Source organism: Ambystoma mexicanum, chromosome 6p (assembly GCF_040938575.1).
Source record: "Ambystoma mexicanum isolate Mex_15411 chromosome 6p, UKY_AmexF1_1, whole genome shotgun sequence".
NCBI classification, from domain to species: domain Eukaryota; kingdom Metazoa; phylum Chordata; class Amphibia; order Caudata; family Ambystomatidae; genus Ambystoma; species Ambystoma mexicanum.
The window spans coordinates 558,527,507-558,549,163 of record NC_090935.1 but is presented as its reverse complement, the minus strand read 5'-3'; the positions used below and the strand labels follow the sequence as shown (position 1 = coordinate 558,549,163).

The following is a 21,657-nucleotide window of genomic DNA, read 5'->3' as shown; positions in this document are numbered from 1 at the left end:
GTCTTGGCAATACCGGGGTGTCCCTCTATTAATGTATCATGATAACCTGAAATAACTAGTTCGTGTAAATCCTTGTGCGGCAGGAATAAGCGTCCTTGGTAATAAGGTAAACCATTATCTATGGTAAAGTCTGATCCCTTTTGTATCCAATCCTGTAGGACTGTAGGGCCCAGGAGTTGTTTCACTCTGACTTGAATGTCTTCAAGCGTCTGTAACGAAGTCATGCCTAGAATTCTCTGTTCGGGAATTATTGGTACTGGTTCTGAGTTTGTATCAGATTCTCCCATTCCAATTCGGGATAAGGCGTCTGCTTTGCCGTTCTTGCAGCCAGGTCGATAGGTAATCACGAAATCAAATTCAGCGAAAAACAAAGCCCATCGGAGTTGCCGTGATGACTGAGCCTGGGCGGTTTTCAAATACTGTAAATTCCGGTGATCAGTGATCACCGTGATGGTATGTCGAGCGCCAAGCAGGTAATGCCGCCAGGCTTTAAAAGCGGACTTTATGGCTAACAGTTCTTTGTCAGTGATTGCGTAATTAATCTCTGGTGCCGAGAATCTTCTGGACCAAAATGCTACGGGATGCAGTTGGTTGGTTTCAGGATCTCTGAGACAGAACTGCACCCATGGCTAGGCTGGATGTGTCAGTTTCGACGACATACGGGAGATCTGGACGTGGGTGTTTCAATATAGGTGCGGAGGTAAACTGAGCTTTTAAATCCTGGAAGACCTGCTCGGCTTCTTCAGACCATTCAAAACGTTTATTTTTCCTCAAGAGTGCAGTAATGGGTTGTACTATGCGTGAAAATTCCGGGATAAACCTGCGATAGAAATTGGCAAAGCCGAGCATGCTTTGAACCCCTTTTACAGAGCTAGGTGATGGCCATTTGAGGATGGCATCCACTTTTCTTGAGTCCCTTCGGACTCCTTTGGGTGTCAGGATGAAACCGAGAAACTCGACTTCTGTGGTATGGAAAACACATTTCTCCAGTTTAGCAAATAGTTTGTGTTGGCGCAGTTTTTCCAGAACTGCCCTAACGTGTTTTCTGTGATCAGATTCCGAAGAGGAGTACACTAGAATGTCATCGATATAGACAACAACACAAACATCGATGAGTTCCCGAAGGACATCATTCATGAAGAATTGGAAGGCAGCAGGCGCATTGCACAACCCGAAAGGCATTACCTGGTATTCGAATAATCCATATTTTGTACGGAAGGCTGTTTTCCATTCGTCGCCTTCTTTTACTCGCACCAGATGATATGCCCCCCGGAGATCTAACTTGGTGTATATGCAAGCGTCCTTCACCTGGTCAAGGAGTTCAGGAATCAGAGGCAGAGGATAACGGTTTTTAACCGTTATCTGGTTCAATGCGCGGTAATCGATACAAGTTCTAAGGTCGCCTTCTTTTTTAGGAACGAAGAACAAAGCCGAGGATGCCGGGGACTTTGACGGGCGAATAAAACCATTGGCGAGGTATTGATCCAAATATTGTCTCAAATGCAGGTTCTCAGGTTCGGTAAGGGCATAAATCCTGCTACAAGGGGGTTGTGCACCGGGCACCAGATCGATTTGGCAATCGTACGATCGGTGAGGAGGTAACGTGTTGGCCTGTTGCTTTTGGAAGACGTCCTGAAAGTCCTGGTATTCCGGAGGTAATTGCATGGAGGCAGAGGTTACAGATGCTAGATTAATCTTCAGGTTTTCTGGGTAGCAGGTTTGTGCACAATCCGGGAAGGTTATTCTCTTAGCTCGCCAATCAATTCGAGGATTATGTGTCTCTAACCAAGGAATTCCAAGAATAACCTGAAACTGTGGAGCCTTGATTACAACAAACAACTGCCTCCCGATGGCCCTCAGGACCAATAAGAGTCACCTCAGTAGTGGAATGTGTTACCGGTCCAAAGGCAATTTCAGTTCCATCGACTGTGGTGATGACATCTTTGCTGGTTTTAGGACGGAGAGGGAGGTTAATCCTAGAGACCAATTCACGATCCACATAGTTTCCAATAGCCCCACTATCGATGTATGCCTTTATTGCATGCAACCGCTTAGGCTTTTCTGGATCTACGAGAACCATTGGCACAATGAAATGCGAGGTCTGAGAGTTAGTTTTCAAGCTCGGCAAGCGGACCCCTACGCTTGTCGGGCGGAGTCGTTTCCCGAAACAGAGTCTTCATGGTTTTTATCGGCGGCTCCTACCGCTTTTCGGGGCGGTTTTGCCGGGCAATCTCGTAGAAAGTGTCCAGAGTTCCCACAATAAAGACATAATTTTAACTGCCGCCTCCTTTCACGTTCCTTTTGAGTTAAGGGTTCTTTAAACCCTCCAATTTGCATAGGCTCAGAGACATCAACTCCCTTGGGGTTAGCGTGGGTCTTGACCAACACCCGGGTCTCAAACCTGGACCGATATGTTTTTCTGTTTTGAAGTCTGTGATCCAATTGGACCACTAAGTCTATATATTCTGTGCATTCTTGGGGCGGATTTACAACTTGGGGCAAGACATCTTTAAGTTCTCCGCGTAAACCTCGATAAAATAATGTGATTCTTTTATCCTCTGGCCATCCTGTTTCCACAATTAGTCTATTAAAGGTTGCAATATAGGATAGGAGGTCCTGATTGCCCTATCGCAGGGATAGAAGTTCGTCATCCAGAGCCTGCCCCTGAGAGTGTCGAGCAAATAACCTTTCCATGCTTGCTTGAAATCCTTGAAAATCACAGAGAATCGGGTCATTTTGAGTAACCAGTGGAACTGACCAATCGGCAGCGCAGCCGCTGAGATATGACAATACAAAGGCTACTTTAGTCTGATCATTAGGGAAGGCCCCAGGTCTGCATAGGAAGTGCAAACGACACTGATTCATGAATACGGCGAATCGTTTGGGGTCCCCAGCAAAGCGTTCAGGTGGGGCCAGCGGCATGTTTCCAGGTAGATTAATCTGCACAGGGTTACTGGGAACCACATGAGCGGGGTTCCCTCCGGAACAGGGTAGAGGAGTTTGTCCAGCTTGACCTTGCAAAAGCTGTCTGGCTAGGTCATCAGTTCTTTCCTTTGATATTATTAATTCCCTCTTGAGGGCATTAGTCTCTTGACGAGCGGCATGCACTTCGGCCCGTAATTACCCCAGTAATTGGGCCAACTGATCAGTCTCAGAAGTTTCCATAGCGCCTGGGTGGGAATTTGTAGGAAGGCTTCGCGTTCTGTAACGCTCACCTGACTCCCACGGGGGCGCTGGCCTGGTTCGCGCTGCTGTGACCTCGTCTAAGGTGATGCGCAGGGTTCGGAAGACGGACTGGACCGGGCCCCAGATCTGGCTTGTCTGACTCGCAGAAGTATCCTTCTGTAGGTGAGAATAGGGGGTTAACTGTCTGCGGGGTAATGCAATCGGCCTCCCACTTACCCCTCTCACCCTCCTCAAAACCCTTCTGTGATTCCCCGTAGCGTCTCACCTTAGGGTCTGGAAGGACGAGCTCTCCATCCTGCTTCTGATGCAGGGGCGCGGTGGTATCCAGTTACGTCACTGGATTTTCGGATGGGTGAGAACCAAACTTGCTTGGCTTCCAGGTAAGTTTTTCTATAAGTGGTTCCCCTTGTGTCCATGCATTAATGTTCTAATGCTAGTGTCTTTTTCCCCATAGGGGCCGGGGTACGGAATGCCGGGGAACAGGCACCGACCCGAGGTGAGCGGTGAAATCCTTGTAGAAATCAGTTAAGTCTTTAATGAGTGTTTTGGTAATGTCTTTTCATTCACTCATTAACGCTGATGTCTTTTTGCCCTTAGGGGCCGGGGTCCGAAAATGCCTGGATGCGGCGCGGACCCGAAATGAAAAGGGAATGACCCAACAGGTAAGTCTTGAATTGGAGTTTTAGCTTCCCTTTTCCCTTCTTTCTCTCACCTTTGTTCTTGTCTTTTTCTCCCTAGGCGCAGGGGCGCGACTGCGAATCCGGATGGTCGCTGCTGAACATGGAGGCGCCCTGTAAAGGTGAGTAGAATGCGGCGCTGCAGCGATCGATGCGATGTGCTTTTAAAACTAAATGTCTTCCTTTTCAGGATTGTCGGCGAAATGTCTCTGGGATGCAGATTTAGCAGGTGAGGCCTTTTCCTTCTTCTGTTCCCTTCCTTTGCAGGTGATTCAGGATGCTGGCAGGTGTGGCAGAAGTCAAGATGCAGGAGCAGACACGGTGAGCATCCAGCTGCTAGATGCAGAACAAGGGAAGCACGTGTGGCTGATCGGGTGTGGTTTAAATAGCCTTGGAAGAAGTTCCTAGAATGTGTCCTTCCTCCAATCAGGTATGTATCCTTCCCCGACCACGCCCGGGTGGTAAATGAGTCCCACAGGTAAAGTAGTTCCTTTCAGGCCTCAAGGAGGCCAGGGTTCTGCAGCATGGTTTGCATCAGGTAAGTGCACCCAAACACTTTCATAATGTGCCTGGCGCCATAGGCGCCAGGATGCTGTATAAAGGGCCCCTATAAGGGGTTGCTGGGACCTTCCCCGGGGTCTTGATGTCCGCTTTCGGGGACGCAGGGCCTGAGCCGGCTCCCCGGGAGCGGGCATCTTGACAGGGTCCTCCCAAGGTCTCTTAGGGGTAGGTTGCTCTGAAAGCGAGACAAACTTTTCAAAACGGTCCATGCACCCTTCACATTTTTCTTTGGTCCATTTAGATGAACCAGAAGGGTCCAAGGGTTGAAAATCTTCATTTTCCTCCCTATGGCGCCGAAATGTGTTTCCAAAGGCTCCCGACTATCCACGTAGTCCTCTTGAGCCTCGGTGTGTTGCAGCGTGTCTTTCGACGTGTCCACGGCCCGCTCTTTGCGTTTCGTTGTGTCTTTAGACTTCTCCTTCAGCCCTACTGCGTGCCGTATGACTAGGAGGCCAAGCGGTAGATTTTTCCCCTACCTTAGAGAGCATCAGAGCGTCAGCTGAGTGCGTTTCGACGGCCGGATGCGTTTTGGATGCATCGCCCTTATTTTTGAAGGCCCAGTCGCAAGACGCTGCTGCGGATTGGAGGGGTGCGGGGGGTGGGGGGGAGGGGTGCGGGTCTGAGGAGACATTTGATCTTGAAGATCAGAGGATTCCGTTATAATTTTCGGCAGTCCTGTCGGCTTTTCGCCAGTTTCGGCGGTACCGTAGAAACCGGGATCGGGGTTGTGTATTTAGTGTGGCGATCTTGTACGCCCTTGTCGCCGGGTGTTTTCCCCATAGCGTGACTTGCGTCAGGCCTAGCGGGGACGGGCGTGGGGTACCTAGAGGTGTCCGTCGTGAGGTCTATGGCATCCGACATGGAAGCCTGGTCACCACTAGTACCCCCCGTCACTTTCAGCGGGTGCGGCGGTGGGGGAAGAAGATCCAGAACGTGACATGCCGTAGGCGGCCCACCGCTTAACACGACTGTTAGGCAGAATTGCATGCAGTATCCTCTGGGAACACCACACACAATTAGGACTACAGGTGTAAGCAAAAACCAACCTTTGGTAGAAGTATGTACCACACTTTTGGTAGTGAGCTGAGCAGCCAGGCTAATCTCAAGAGGGAATGTGAGCAGTAGAAGAAGTTGCACAGAAGTATCACAATCACAGTGGTTCAAGTAGACACTTGCACTCAAGCTTTCTTGGTAAAAAAATTAAAAATGTATTTACATAGTCATTTAGAAAACATTCACTAGTAGGAATCAACTCAATATTAAACACCAATATACTACAGCACAACAATCTGAGTTTTAGGGACAGTGTGAGCTCCCCTGAAAAAGGAGCCAAATCGCACTTCACTTACTTTAAATAGGAATAAAAAGGCAGAGGTTTGTACAAGGGGTTAGAAAACACTTCTTTCAGATAATGCAAATGTTAAATGTACCAGGCGGGTCAGGAAAATTCAATAGGCCAGGCCAAAGTCAATAGTCTAGAGTTCTTGGATAGGACAGCACAGTTCTGGTACAGATGGAGAAGTATTTGGAAAAGTTTTTAGAAGTAGTTTAGATGAAAGCAAATTATATGCTGGGTCACAAGCTGATTAGGCCTGCAAGTTGGGAAAGTTTCACAAACTTTCACCGTGAGAGTTAGGATCTCTCAACCAGATGGCACAGTACCTTACCTTAAAGTGAAGCAAAAAGACGTAGCTGAAGACATTGGTTACTGGCAGTTCCTGCAGATCTCTCTGTTCCTGAGCCTCAGTCGTGGGGACAAGAGGGAGGACGTCAGGGGACTCCGGCACTGCGCGGGATCGTTGTCTGAGCAAACAAAATGGCATCACTTCAGCTCAAGCAGCTGTGGCTTCCAAACACAAACTGGTGTCCCTCTCCCTATTTAAACCTTAACCAGCTCTGAGAATGGTATCCAGGCATTTGCTGAGTTGATTGGTCCCACCAACTCAAAGGAAGAAACCGTCCTTGAAGGAGCTGCTCTGTCGAATGGAAATCTGGCAATTCGGAGTTGCAGCAGGGCTTCACCGGGCAAACCGACGGTCCAGTGGTTGCAGCAGGCATCCTCTTCCAGCTAGTCTTCGGTTCTTTCGTTCCAGTGGTCGACTCTGCCTTCCAGTGCTGGAGACTCACCTTTTAAACAATTTTCTCCCTTTCATTCCAGCAGGGTGGATGTCCTTGCCGGACAGTCAGCCAGCCAATCACGCCAGAGTGCATTTGGGTCTCCTATGAGGACAAGCACAGGGAGTTTCGGGCACCTACCTCATTTCCTGCCCAACCCAGACACGCAGACGCCATGGGCCGACTTCAGTCCTGAAGCCCGCCAAAGGCTCATGAACAAAGGGAGCAAACCTGGTTTGGCGTGCAGAGTTAAAGAAACTGACCAAAAAGATGAGCAGAGTTTTTTTCAGAGGGGTCTTGGGCGCCATGTTGAAAAACATGGCAGCCCCGATTTTTAGCTACCGGTGTTCGCGGTCAGGAAAAATCATGGTAGTTCGTTATAAAACCACTGCCATCAGCCATTTCAATAGTAAAGGGTAGCTTTTGACAGCTACAAGAGTGTTTAAACATAGGGGCTACTAAGTAACCCCTCCAGCACTCTATAGGAAGATAGTGTGTGCTGGGTCTATGAATTTAAAAAGACTAGTAAAGTCAATTTAACTTTACATTCTCTGGGCAAAGTAGTTCATCCCAGAGATGGCATTTAAACCTTGGGAAAGCCTGGAAAGGTTTCCCTGTGTCACTGCACTGAGGGTGCTGTGTGACACACACGAAAAGATGATGCCTATGCAGTTGTCCAAAACTCCATAATCAAAGAACACAAGAGTAAAACACATCTAGAGTGTGGGAATACAACGGGCACACCCTCTCCATGTAAAAAAATCAAGTCCTCAAAATCCAGCAAAGTTGCTGGGGGTCTCTAAGGTGAAGGGAATTAGCACATTTTTGAGAATTCTCCCTAACAGAGGTCACCTTCAAACATGGGCAGCCACAACATTAGAACGCTTCATGAATTTAAATTAATGACACTCAATGTATAAAATCTTACGGGAAGAACACCAAACCTGCTAACACTGCGAGATCTCCTGCGTGAACCATGAATTCGGGGCGGTGTTCTGGATCTCTTGTCTTTCCTCATTCGGTCGTCCCTCTCTCGGGACTTCTCTCCTTCTTTGGCCTTCGGTTTGAATTCCTTGTCCCTTTTTCTGTCCCTGTCAATCCATCAATAAGAATCAGGTTATTTTTTAACAAAATTAAAATAAACAAAAATGTGCCGTTACTGTTCATTTATCAAGGTTGTAGCAAAAGAGAATGGTTCCTTTACGCTTAAAACTGAAATATTTTCAAAAGGTTCAAATAATCCACTTTTATCCTTCGAAGAAGGAAGCCCTTCACCACCCTGCATCTTTCTCCAATTAACAGACCAGCTGGGCAAAGCTAGAATGAGAAACATTTAGGTCAAGATGCTATAGCTGATCAACCTACGGAATGAATTCTAGTTGGATACCAAGTTTTTGTCCTGTTCATGGAAAGAGTACAAATGTAACCACATTGCATAGACTTGTGCCACTGATCGTCATAACACATAGGTCAGCCTTAACAATATTAGGGTGGGGAAGGAACTAACCAGAGTAAAGGATTGTTAACGAAATGTCTCTTATCCCCCATGTGTACGACATCTATGCAGAAGATCTACATTACTTACCGTAATAGTATTTCTGAACCATGTGCTGTTACGCAAGATAGGATGTAGTAACCCTGTGGGAGACTACATCAGCCTTGTCCTCTTGGTAATAGGAAAGCCACCTATTGGTGTAGGTCTGTACTACACAAGTTGGAAGAGTGACTGAGCAGCAAGACTCATCTTAAGAGGGGTACATGTGAGCTGTAGAGATGCAACACAGATTCACAATTACAAGTATCCAACTAACACTTACACAAGGTTTTCTGTAAAAAAAAATGTTTAACAGTTTTAAATAACCCTTCTTTAGAAAGAGCAATATGCAACAATAAAAATACACTTAACAATTCCTCAGATTTAATATAAGTGTTAGGGAGAATTATCAGAAATGTGTCGATTCCCTCTAGTTTAGAGACCCCCCCAGCAACTTTGCTGGATTTTGAGGACTTGATTTATTTTTTTACCTGAAGAGAGAGACATTTTTTCCCCCCACTGTCTCATGTATTTTAATGTGATTTTTTTACACCGTTTCTTTTTGGTTGTGGAGTATGAAACTCTATAGGCATCATCTTTTACATTGAGTCAGGCAGCACCTTCAGTACAGTTACACAGGGAAGGATTTCAGATTTCTCTAAGGTTTAAATACCTTCTCGGGGATAAACTACTGTTCCCCAGAGCAGTAAAGTGAAATTGACTTGACATTTGTAACTTTCTAGAGCCAGCACACACCATCTTACAATACGGTGCTGGAGGGGTTACTTAGTAGCCCCTTTGTCTAGATTTTCATGTAACATTTTTATGTTACCCTTTCCTCACTGAATAGCTGGTGGCAGTGGTTTACTTTTAACTACCATTGTGGGATTTTACCGCGGGCTACGTTCACAGCCACAGTAAAGCACCCATAGGGGCCATTTTTGTCAAAATGGCCCCGGTCGTCTTTTTTCGCCATTTCTTTGTGAAAAGGTCCTTCTTGAGATTTACTCTGCGCACCAAACCAGGTTTGGTCCCTTTGTTAGCTTTGTCTTTGGCGGGCTTCACAAGTGAAATCTGCCTCTGGCTCCAGGGTGTCTGGCAGGGGCAGGAAGCGAAGGTGGTGCCCGAAACTCCCTGTGCTTAGTCTCCCAGGAGACATCAATGGACTCTTAGGTGATTGGCCGGCTGGCTGTGCGCCAAGGACAGCCACTCTACTGGGTGACTGCCATCTAGGCTGGAATGAATGGGAGCAAGATGCATAAAAGGAGAGGCTTTTTGGCTTGGAAAGCAGAGTCGACCACTGGACGAAGGAATTTGAAGAACGAGAAGACGCCTGCTGCACCTCTTGGACCGTTTTTCCCCGGTGAAGCCCTGCTGCTGTGCTGAAACTCCAAATTCGTATCGACAGAGAAGCTCCCCCGCAATGACTTCTCTTTCAACTCCAAAGTAAGCCACCTGGACATCCTCTCAAAGCTGGTCAAGCATCCACTGCAGTCGCTGCTGGAACCAGATAGCCAGGGAGAGGAACACCAGTTTGTATGCGTTGCTTTTAAGACTCCCAGGAAGCAGGACTGACCGAGCCTGATCCTCCTCAACAGAGTGCGGGACCCCAGAAGCAAGGAAAGCCCATCTCGACAGCCAGGAACCAAAGTGTTGCTATTTGCAGTAGACGCGAGTAGCTGAAACACAGAACAGCCGCTTGTTTGAAGTTTGCTGGTTGAAAGCGGTCACCATCCCATTGCAGTGCAGGAGTCCCCAGAAGTCCTCCCTCTTGTCCCCACAACCGAGGCCCAGGAACAGAAAGGTCTACAGAGCTGCAAAGGAACAGAAGTCATCTGCTGCACTTATTCTTCAACCTAAAGGTACAGTAAAGTCTAAGAACTTACCTCTTGTTGTGTAGACACTTGTCCTTATTGGATGCTTGCTTGCATGTGTAGAGTTGCTGTCAGCTTATTTACTTCACAAGCCTAAACAGCTTGTGGCCCTACTTTGATTTCTTCCTATTCTACAAAGACTTTTTTTTGTATTTTAAACCAAGGCAGGATGGCTGCAAAACAAATAGTTATACATCAAATCAGCATTTCAGTCTGATTCTTCCCTCCCTCTCCACCCCATTGTAAATGCCGGCCCGCAGTCTCAGGATTTTGGGGTTTCCCTCCTGCTTTATCCTTTTTCTTTCTCCTCAGGTATACCCCCATTGTTTAGGATCCTCCAGGCCTGTTGTGGTTTGTAGTTAAGGGCCGGAAATTTTAGGTCATAGTCAAGAAATGGGCCCCAAATGTTCTGGAAGCGGTGAAGAAGCCCTGCCTTAGCTGCCGTTACCTTCGCTGCGATGAGTAAGTCCCATATTTTGACCCACCAGAGGGGCATGAGTGGGCCTTCGTTGGATTTCCAGGAGTGGGCAATCGCTATTCTTCCTTACTAGGAGGCATTGGGAATAGCTAAGCTTTGGCCCCCGACGTTGGGTAGATGCCAGGAACCGGGGCGCTCAGCAGGATAGGTACGGGCTCTAGTGGAAGCGTCATTTGAGTGATTCCTTCGATGGTGGCTAGACGTTGCTTCCAGAATTGTTGGGCTTTTGGGCATGTCCACCACATATGGAGGAAGGACCCCGGCTGTCCGCATTGTCTCCAGCATGCCGGGTCAAGAGTCTGTTTCATGTGGTGGAGCCTCACGGGGGGATAGTACCAGCGCAGCAGGATTTTGTAGGCGCACTCCCCGTTAGTGACGCAGGCCGATGGTGAGTGGGCCCAAGTCCATATATCCACCCAGGTCTCATCCTCTATAGGGTGGCCTATGTCTGCTTCCCATTGCGCCATGCATCGCGTTTTGGAGGCGGGAAAGTCTCCCTGGAAACGTCTGTATAAAGTAGAGATCTTACCTCGGGTCGGAAGATCCATAAGGGTTAGGTCCAGTGCCGTGGGGGGCGGGTTGCTGCCTGGCGGGTTTGCGGGTGGGAGCACCTGTGGCGAAGCTGGATAATGGAGAGCCTGTCTTTCTCCTAAAGCTGGAAGGCTTCCTTGCATTGTTCGAAGGTGAAAGGTTCCTCCCCTCCCACCCCACAAACAGTTGTCCCAGAGACTCCAGGCCCCCTGAGATCCAGTTTCTAAAGTTCTGTGGGTTTGTTCCAGGTGAGGTCAGGTTATGAAATACCGGCAACCAGGGGCTCAGTCCTCTGGCAATCCCTTTTCCTTTAGGGCTCTGTCCTAATTGTCTATGGTATGCCTAGTAGATAGCAGTAGTCTCTCCGCTGTCTGCCGCATTGGGGGTGGGATGTGGGCAAAGGAAGCATAGGGGGACGGATAGGCAGGATTGTTCAAGCTCCACCCATCTAGGGCGACCTGAGGATACTTGCCACGCTTGAGTACATGCGAATTGTGCTGCCATCTGGTATCCCTGCAAGTCGGGTACCCCCAGACCTCCTAGTTTTGCATTACCTAGCATTGTTTTTTGGGGGATCCTGGGTTTTTTCCCAATCCAGATAAATCATAGCATATTCCTCTGGAGGTCCTGGAGGGCTGGCGATGGAATAGGAACCGGGAGTGATGAGCAGGCATATAGAAATCTGGGAAGGAGATTTTTTGCAGGCGGTGATGCGGCCCATTAGTGAGAATTCTTGGGATTTCCAGCGCTTCAGGTCGTCTTCCAGTTCTTTAAAGAGGGGGAAAATGTACACGATAAACGTCCTTTGGGTTCGCCGGGATTTGGACCACCCAGGTAAGAGATTGCCTTAGCCTTCCGCTGAATGGGGCACAGCGGGATCAGAGATTCTCTCTCGGTCGTGGTTAGGCCTATCCCCAAGGCCGCAGACTTCAAGTTAATGGAGAAGCCAGTGACTCTTCCGTAGTTATCCATCTCAGCAAGGGCATGTTTCAGTGATGTACAGGGCTCTGAGATGGTTAGCAAAACGTTGTCTGCGTATAGGGCAAGTTTGTGTTCCGAGGGGCCAACTTGGAGACCCTTGATGAGCTTGTTCAGTCTGATTCTTTGGGCGAAGGGTTCCATGATCAGGGCAAACAGGAGCGGGGATAGTGGGCATCCTTGCCTGGTCCCGCTGGTCAGAGATCGGGGTGGAGATGGTGCCATTGATCCTCAGGAGGGTTTTTGGTGACTTGTAGTTCGCTAGGAACATGGTTCGGAACTCCGGCCCAAAGGCCTCCAGGGTGAGGTTCATAAAGGTCCAGTCCACCTTGTCAAAACGCTTTGGTGGCGTCGAGGGCCAGGAGTGTTAGACCCTGGGAGCCCGGGGTGGCCAGGTCTACCAGGTCCAGTGCTTTGCGGATGTTGTCGCCTGTGGCTGTTTCTAATTAACCCTGTCTGATCCGGGTGGTTTATGTCGGGCAGGATGTGGGAAAGGCGCGTTGCAAGGACCTTGGAATAGATGTTGGCATCAATGTTCAGCAGGGCAATTGGTCTGTAGGAGGCCGGGTTCCCCCCTTAGGTTTGGGTACAAGGACGGTAATGGATTCTTGCATGGAGGGTGGTTACCGTGCCCATTTCCCTGAAAGAATTAAACATATTCACCAATGGCATCAGCAGTTGGTGCCCGAAAATCTTCTAGCATTTGGTGGAATATCCGTTGAGCTGGGAGCTCAGGTTTTAAGAGATTTTATATCCTCTTCTACCTCTTCACCTAAGATTGGCGAGTTCAGGACGTCTCGGGCTGAGTCCGTTAGCTAGGTGGAGGGCGGCTTTCTGCAGGTATTCTCTCTGTTCCTTGAGGTTTTGCAGTGGTGCGGACATCACTTGTGCCAGTTGATTCATTGCAAGCTGTAGTTTCTCCAGTTCTGAATATTGTATCTTGCCCTGTGGGTCTCGTAGTCCAATAATTGTGTTGCTCCTTTTTATTTTGGCAAGACAAGATTGGCCACCAGTAATTTGTCCGCTTTATTGTTCTTTACATAATAGAATTGTTTAGCTTTTGCCAGTAATTGCGCAATGTGTTCAGCATAGTGGGCCTTGATTTTTTTTTTTCGTGCAGTCTGGATGGCTCGTTGTGTTTTGGGGGACCAGCCCTTTTCCTTATGAGTGTCTTCTGCTTTCCAGAGTTGTTGTTCGAGGGACAGGCGAGTTTGCCGCCTGTTCCTATGGTATGCCACTCCTCAAGCTATCAGCTCTCCCTGAATGACCGCTTTCATAGCATCCCAGATATTTGCCAGGGAGAGGTCTTCCTTATGGTTCTCTTTGAAGAAGTTCTTAATTGATGTTGCTATAGCCTCTCTTATCGGCATCTCATTAAGTATCGGGTCGTACAGTGACCATCTGCGTTGGGAGTTGGGTCATGAATGCGGATCTCCAGGGTTACCGGGGCATGGTCGGATAGAATCCTTTATCCAATGGATACCTCTTTGGTATAGGCGAGCACCTGCGGAGATGTCAAGAGGAGATCGATTCTTGGGAATGTTCTGTGGACATAGGAATAAAAGGAAAAGTCTGTCTCTGAGGGGTGCAGCACCAGCCACGAGTCTACCACCTCTAGGGTCCTAAATAGACATAGTAGTACGAGGGCCAGAGTAACGTCTCCAGAGGAAGGTAGGTGTGATGTGTCCTTTATGGGGTCTGGGACTCCATTGGAGTCACCTCCCATTACCATTTGACCCTCTGCAAAGGGAGCCAGCGTGGTGCTTAGAGCTTCATAGAATGAGACTTGTCCCGTATTTGGGGCGTACACCAAAGTTAAGTTATATAGTTGGCCCAACAGGAGGCATTTCACTGCGTCAAATCGCCCCTCTGGGCAGAGTTTTGTTTCCAAAATGTGGGGGTTTTACCCCTTCCTAAAGAGAACCGCTGTGCCCCCTTGGTGCCACCTGAGGCGATGAGTTGCTTCAGGAATTGTTGCAAACGTAGGCGCCCAAAGTCTGCTGGTATTAGGTGGGTTTCCTGGAGCAGGACCACCGCTGCATCTTCATCCTGGAGCTTTTGTAAGATTGATTTACGTGGGCTGGGTGTGGGTCAGCCATGGTTAGAGACTTTGAGGCCATTTACCATCCTGTTCTTGGGATTTTTGCCCAAGCCTCCAACGGGGAGGCTGGGTATTAACCAATGGAGGGGCCAGCTTTGTAGGCCCGACTCCACCCCAGACCAACTGGGCCAAATAACCATAGTCAGCCAGAATGGCTGAAACTAAGATCAAACTGTGTGTGGTATTCCAAGGACTCGTAGATGGATTGTACCTCGCAAATGGGCAGGAGCCGTGGGGGAGGCCCGCTGCTGTGAGCATGGTGACGGTTCTTTTGTTTCTTTGTAGGTGGCATTCTGTTGAGGCGAAAGAGGTTCAGGTCGTGAGGAGGAACAGAGCCGCGCCGAATAGGATTATAGGCGGGCAGGGGCTGTAGGGTCCACCATTTAGATGGTCAGCTTCCTGTCTTCTTGCCTATGTACCTTTCGCCAGTGTTAAGTCATCTCTTCCTCCTGTCTCTTGGGACTCTCGTCCATAAAATCTGCTTCTCATTTTGAGGGGGCATAGGGTCTTTGCCTGTGGTGGTTTCAGGAGCAATAGGAGAGGAGGTCCCAGGTGAAGTTGAGTGCATGTATTTGTTCGGCATCCTCGAGATGGCTAATTTTCCTTAAGGTGCATTTGTGGGTGAATTGTAGCACTGTTGAAAAGAGCCATCTGTAACGGACCTGATGGTTCTGAAGAAAGAGAGTCAGGGGTCGGAGGGACCTTCTCTTTTGCAGCATGAGAAGGGAGAGATCCTGGTAAATCTGGAGGGGAAGAGCCCTGGTAGGTCAGCTCGTCCCGGGTGAGACCGATTGATGAGATGGCCACTTTCGTAGTGAAAACCCTGGTGATCACATCAAGGGGAGTGGGGGAGGAGTCGGGGAATCCAATTCCACTCCCTGGCGGGGGCCCAGCCTGTGGGTGCGATCCAGTAGGAGTTGGGACTTGTCAAGGTGCGGAAACAAGTATTGCGTTACGTTTTGATCTGGGATCGAGGCAGGTATACCCCAAATTCGTAGGTTATTGGGACAGGCTCGATTTTCCAAGTCTTCTTGTTTGAATTCCAAGATTTCGCATTTGTCCTGTAAGGCTCTAACAGAACGCTGTATTTCGCCTAGGGCTGCTTTGTGATCTTGGGTTTGATCCCCAACCTCCCCCAATCTTTGTTCTGCTTCTGTCACCCTCTGGTCAGTGTGCTCTGGTTTTGTAGATAGTCCAGTCATGCAGGACCTAAACTCAGATTTAATATCAGCCATAAAAGCCAGTAGGTCGCTTCTGGTTGCGTGGGTCCCCTTGTCTTCCGTGGTCATCTGTGTCGCAGAGTTGGAGGGTCCCGTTCCTTCCGCTTGTCCGCTGATAGCACCATTGTGGCTATGTCTGTGTTCTTATTATATTTACATTACTTGGCCATGATGTCTCCACTCATGAAGTGGAAAGTGTGACAACTCCTTAAGAGGGTATGGTAGGTAAGTGGCAGTTCTTGAGGCTTGAGACGGCTGCCAGTGCAGTACTGTGGTTCGAGGGGGTGGTGGAATTGCTAGTGAGGGGGAAGGCCCCCACACCTACGAGTCGTTGGTGAGGCTGGATAGTCCACCTGGGCCAGCTGAGAGGAGGGAGTTGAAGAGTGGGCCAGGGCGCCCCAGGAGATGCTTAATTGAGAAGAGAGCCTGTATTCAGCTGAGGCTGTGGGGAGACATGGGTTAGAGTGAGGCTTCCAGGCTTCCCAGAGGCTGGTTGTGTGCATTGGTTATGCTCCGCCTGTTGAGGGATGTCGGCTGCAGCAGGGGATCCTAGACCAGTCAGTAGCACGGCTTAGTGTTACGCTGGGCCTCGGATTTCCTGGATAAAGCCTGGGTTGTGTTCCACCAGGGTGCTTATCGGAAGGTTGGTAAGTTTGGTCCCCCCTGGCCACAGAAGGAGCTGCCTCACAGGTTTCCGTGTCAGGTCCACTCCCTGTTGCCTCAGGTTCAGTGCACCCATAGGCCGAGGGGTGTGGGCGGGTGGAGGTCCCCACCAGAATATTGAGGCAGGTAGGAGGGGAGCCCCCATGGGAGGATCCAGGGCCCAGAAGCTGGCAAGTCCTCTGATGGGAGAGAGGGGGGGGAGGGGGGTGGAGGGGTAGCAGATCCTGCAGGCCCCCCCACCTCAAACGGCTCAGGCCGACTGGGCCGGGTCCTAGTGCGGCTTGCGCCTTCGCCCGCAGCAGAGCCAGCTACCTCTGAGGGGTAGGGGAGAAGGAGGCGGACCGGGCGGGCTCAGTGGGCGAAATTATGTAGAGGGCTGCAGGAGGTGACCACATACCGCTGGCTGGCATTGTCGGGAGTTTGCCGTGACCGGAGCACATCTCCTCCCACTCCTCCAGGCGCAATCGGGGGCCCTCTCACAGCCTTCATGTCCGAGGACGCAGGTGGAGGGACGCCACAGGACGTCCCTCGGTCCTCATCATATGGTCTGGTCTTTGCGATGGTTCCTCTGGAGAAGGGCAACGGTGGTGGCACGCAGGGGGTATGTTGTTGGCTGGAGGTGGTAGCGCAGCTCAGAGAATGGAGCTGTAGACTTCCTCACAAGACCTTTTGGATTATCCAGCAAGGAGGCCGCAGGGAGGCCACAGGCTAGTCTGGACTTTACTTAGCCTTCCTGGGGACTATGGTCTGTGAAAAAGCATTGGTGGAGGCCCCATGGTTTAACAAGTTGCCACCCATAAATCAGCTATGCAGAGAGGTGCTGGAACTGCATCAGAGCATGAAAAGTAGCGGGCGTCCCACGGAGGACATCAGAGGAGCGACCGCATTGTCCGCGCTCCAGGCCACGCTCCCCCTACAAAGACTTAAAACATTGGAAAAAACTTCCTACATACCTGCAAGAAGTGTTTCAGTTCACCTTGACTTTTGCTAACTTAACATTGGCTGGCCTAGGCTCCTTGAATGACTCTTCTCTCTTCTGCTCATGTGCTTTGCACTGGGGGGTTGTATTGAAAGTACTAATAACTGTATGAATACTTGTGTTATTCTGAATTCTCTTCCCTTTAACACTACTCTAAAGAACATTCTAAATGCAACCACGATTTATTAATGTCAACAGCACCCTAGCTATTGAAGTCACCAGTGGGTGTAGGTAGTGCGTGTCTCATCCCAAATGGATATTTGCTGATTTAGATAACTAAGTGTGTATGTTTGAAGTATATTTGTGTGGTGTTTTATATTGCTTCCTTCTGAAGAAGTATTCGAAAGGGTACCTGGTTACTGCCTTGCTCTGCCCAGGTCGGTAAAATAATAAACGAATGAGCAAGGTCAGGTCGATCTCTGCTGAGAGTAACCACTGCTACACCCTGAGTGGGTAACCCCTTGTGTGGGTGGTCTCAGAATTCTCATGAAACTGTTTTTCTGCACAAAAGGCTTTTATTTTGAAGTGCAGTGGTGTAGTAATATACTGGTATTTTTCAAAAAACATAGGACATTTACATTTGAGGACATACAAAGTGTAGTACCCAAGTACGAATGATCAAGTAGTCAATATTTGAGACATCTACAGTTCGTTCATTCTCTATAGGTTCCTTGGGAAGGAAGCTTAGAGAATTCAGTGGAATCATAGACAGGTAGGGGGCCCATAGAGAGGGCACAATCAAGAGTTGAACAACATATAATACATGTCAACACGACAGTGTTTCGGCCATTTTGCGTGGAGCTAGGTGAGCTTAAATGGTGTAGGCCTTCATCAGGACAGGAGTGTCTATACGAGTGGAAGGTCCTATGTGATCGAATCCGAGGAACTTAGTGGCTCAGATTAAGAGGTAGAAGGATCCACTTCTTTAGGATGCAGTCGTCATCTTGCCAACAGGTGCGGTCACGCCTATTGCCAGTGCATTCAGCTGCCAAGATCGTTGAAGCAGCAGTGTGACGTCTCGGATATCCTCGACATGTATAGCAGTGTAGCAGTGGTTACTCTTCAGCAGAGATCGACCTGACCTTGCTCATTTGTTTGTTGATATCCCTTCTGAAGAAGGCTTATTCTAACTGACTGATAAAGAAATTAATAATTGTATTATCAAGAAACCTTGTGTTTGAGTTTATTTGAATACTTGCCACTGTGAATCTCTGTGTAACTCTCCTACAGCTCACACTGACCCCTCTTGAGATAAGCCTAGCTGCTCCACACCCTACCAACCTGTGTAGCGCAGACTTCTACAAAAAGTTGGGTTTCTATTGCCAGGAGGTCAGGGTTGTTGTATTGCACCCAATGTGTACTGCATACAATCTTGCCTAACACTGGTGGCAGGCAGTGAGGATCTATTGTAGAGTTGTTACACTAAGCATTTGCTTTGCTTTTGTTCAACAAAAACCTTCACAAGACTAAGCTCCACTAGAAAAGCAATTGTATAACATGCCAAATATGGATAACTTCAGTCAGGAAGCCCTGGTCATTCTAACAGTAGAGCAACTGAAAGAAATGTGTAAGGCCAGGAGTCTCCCTGTTAAAGGAAAGAAAAAACAAATAATTGCAAGATTACTGAATCATCAAAGTCTGGGTAGTAGGCCTGTCACACCTACGAAACCCCGGAAATGTGGATAATGATATTGGGGATGATCATTCAGAATTCAACTCTAATGTCTTAGAGGAGTCGGAAGATGAGTCTCAGGGAGAGAGCCCATCTTTGCCTCGACAGGCCCTTTGGCCTCAATCTTTGGGCACTGGGACCCCACAACGTCCATCACCAAGTCCAGAATTTGTGTCTCTTGAGAAAATGAGATGCAAGTTAGAATTCAAAAGATTACAAATCCAAGCTGAAAAACATCAGCACATCAAACTAAGGGAAATGGAAATGCAACATGCTCTTGAAATGAAGAAATTATCTCTTGAAAATGTTTCTATCCCAGAGTCTAGGTCTCCCAGTCCAAAGAGACCTTGCATGCCTAAAGTAGCAGCGAGTATGTATGATGCAAAGCTTGATATTTTGTATTGGTTGGGTGCTTTCGAATAGAACTACGGCATTCGGGGTTACAAAGGGAATCGGGCGAGTCCCTGGCTTTTGTCTAGGCTCCCCCAGGTTGCAACTGATGCTATTATGGAGGTGGGGATACTAGAAAGATTGGAGTATGAAAATGTGAAGCTAGCTTTGATTGCTAGATTTAGGAAAACTCCTTCCCAGTACCTTAAGAGGTTTAGGACCCTCAAATAGACTGGTGGTACCCCTTGGGCTACCTGGGTGTGTGAATCTTTTAACAACTTGGCTGGTTGGGTTAAGGTTTTACAGAGTGGACTCCTTTGAAGGTATGAGAAATCTATTTTTGTTGGAGTCTATTTTTTATACCTGCTCTCCTGAGTTGAGACAGCACTTGGCTGACTCAAAAGGGATTGATCCCAAGAAGCTAGCAAAAGCTGACGACTTGTGGGTTGCCAACAGGGCTACTTACAGGGATACTGGGGCCACTCACAAAAAGGATGAGGGAAGCAGCACAAGAAAGATGACAAAGAGAATTCTAAAACCTCCCATCCAAAAGAGGGCCACAAACATAAGGGTAAGCCATATGGGAAACCAGGTCAGTCTAGTGAAATCTATGGTGCCAAACCAGAGGGAGGTCAGCGGAAACCCCCATTCCAGAAAACATTTGGTAAATGTTATGCTTGGGGGTCTACTGACCATGTAAAAAGGGGATCCCAGATGCAGGGGTAAACCTTCAGGGGTCCACACTCCCTCCTTAGCCTTAATCCCTGAGGGAGGAGTACATATGGCAAGTGGAAACTTTCACCTATTGGCTGAGGACCCCATTGGAGTCTCAGCCAGTGTTTTAGTGTCCCTGGGTCTGTGGGAACAGCACAATTTAGATGTGTATAACTCTATTCCAGAGAACACAAAAGAATACTACAAGGACAGTGTACTGGTGAATGGTCAGGAGACCCCTGCCAGTAGAAACACTGGGCCAGCACCACAGTGGTGGATAAAACCTTTTTCAAACTGGAGGACGTTGCTAAGGCACCCAAAGGCCCCACTAAGCTTGCTGGAGGCCCTGTCCAGATGGTTCCACTACTACCAGCTCTGGTCCAGTGCAACAATATGAATAAGAAAAATAAAGTTACTCACCGTAGTGACTACCTTACTCCTAGTCCATAGTCCCCTTTCCTACATTCTTATGGGACATTCCGGTCCGTCCTGTGGGACGGGACCGGAGCACTTCTGTAAAAAGGATCACATTTTCAAAAATGTGTTCATTTACGCGGGCAACTGCATGTGGCCGTAACCCCGCCCTCCTTAGCTCCGGCCAGCGCACTGCCGATGAGTCCTTTCTTATCACCAGGTCGGAGACCTTTAAGCAATAACAGAGGACACTTATCAGAGGGGACGCCGGGCAGGCGTATGGAGGAAATCGGACTATGGACTAGGAGTAAGGTAGTCACGGTGGTGAGTAAATTATACTCCTAGGTACCGTCCCCTTTCCTCCATATTTATGGAAGATTCCCAAACACTCCTCAAGAATTATGGGTGGATGGAAGCTCCTTATTGAAACTAACTGAGAATCAGCCCTGGAGCCCAGGTCCAGACAGTAATGCTTACAAAAAGCCGATGGGGAAGCCTGCATAGCCGCTTTCACGATGGTCTCTCAGGCAACATATTTTTGGAAGGTAACGGCAGCCGCCTTGCACCGCACAAGATGAGCATGAATTCCCTTTGGGACCCGAAGACCCTGAATGGTATACGCCTCAGAAATACTAGCAGCAATCCATTGGGAGATGGTTGCTTTCGAGGCCGGCTTTACTTGCAGATTTCCGAAGGTCACAAAAAGCTGCGAAGAGTTCCTAAACTCAGATGTTCTGTCCAGATAGAACTTAAGGGCTCTTCTAACATCCAGGCAGTGCAGAACCCTTTCAGCCTCTGAGGCCGGGTCTGGAAAGAAGACAGCAAATGAAATTGACTGATTCAAATGAAAATCAGAAACCACCTTCGGAAGAAAGGAGGGTTCGTCAGCAGGACAACCTTATCCTTGTGAAAAGTAAGGAATGGATGCTCTACAGACAAGGCCTGAAGCTCACTTACACGCCTTGCCGAAGTCACAGCAATCAAAAAGGACACTTTCCACGAAAGGTACTTAAACTCGAGAGTAGCCATGGGCTCAAAAGAACACACGGCAGTAAGGACCACATTCAGATCCCACCTTGGATGCAGGCTGCGAACAGGAGGGCAAAGATGTAATAGGCCTGCAAAGTATCTTTTAATGATCCGATTCGTCAGTGAAAAGGAGCAGTGGTCAGTGGACAGGTAAGCAGCGACAGCCAACAAATAAGTCCTGCAAGACAAGACATGAATGTCCGATTCTGCCAGATTTGAGACAAAAGACAGGACCATGTCGATAGTAGCCTCCCTGGGGTCCAGCTGCCTAGCAAGGCCACCAAGACCCTAATGACCCCGCTGCCCTTGACTTTGCCAACACCCTAACGGATTTAGGCTTTTCACACCATATACAAGAACCTACCCACAGCAAAAGGGCAGTCTTTAGACTGGCTAAGCGACACCAATTGCAACATCAGCCTGCTCTCGAACGCCCCTTGCGCCTGGTCTGATCACCATATCACCTTCAACATTAAAGTAGCTATCCTACCTACGCCTCCTGTCGCTCCAGCCATTCCTACCAGAAATAAAAAACAACCCC

At 48.6% G+C, this 21,657-nt stretch overlaps 1 protein-coding gene across 3 annotated transcripts in view; it reads right to left on the bottom strand.

Annotated features, from left to right (window-relative positions):
• SREK1 (splicing regulatory glutamic acid and lysine rich protein 1) overlaps window positions 1–21,657 on the bottom strand; it is a 338,699-nt gene that overhangs the window by 82,538 nt on the left and 234,504 nt on the right. For all 3 annotated transcript variants that reach the window (XM_069627375.1, XM_069627376.1, XM_069627377.1), the window contains one exon: window positions 7,484–7,630. In XM_069627375.1, coding sequence (XP_069483476.1) covers window positions 7,484–7,630 — 147 coding nt within the window. The remainder of the gene's footprint in view (window positions 1–7,483; window positions 7,631–21,657) is intronic.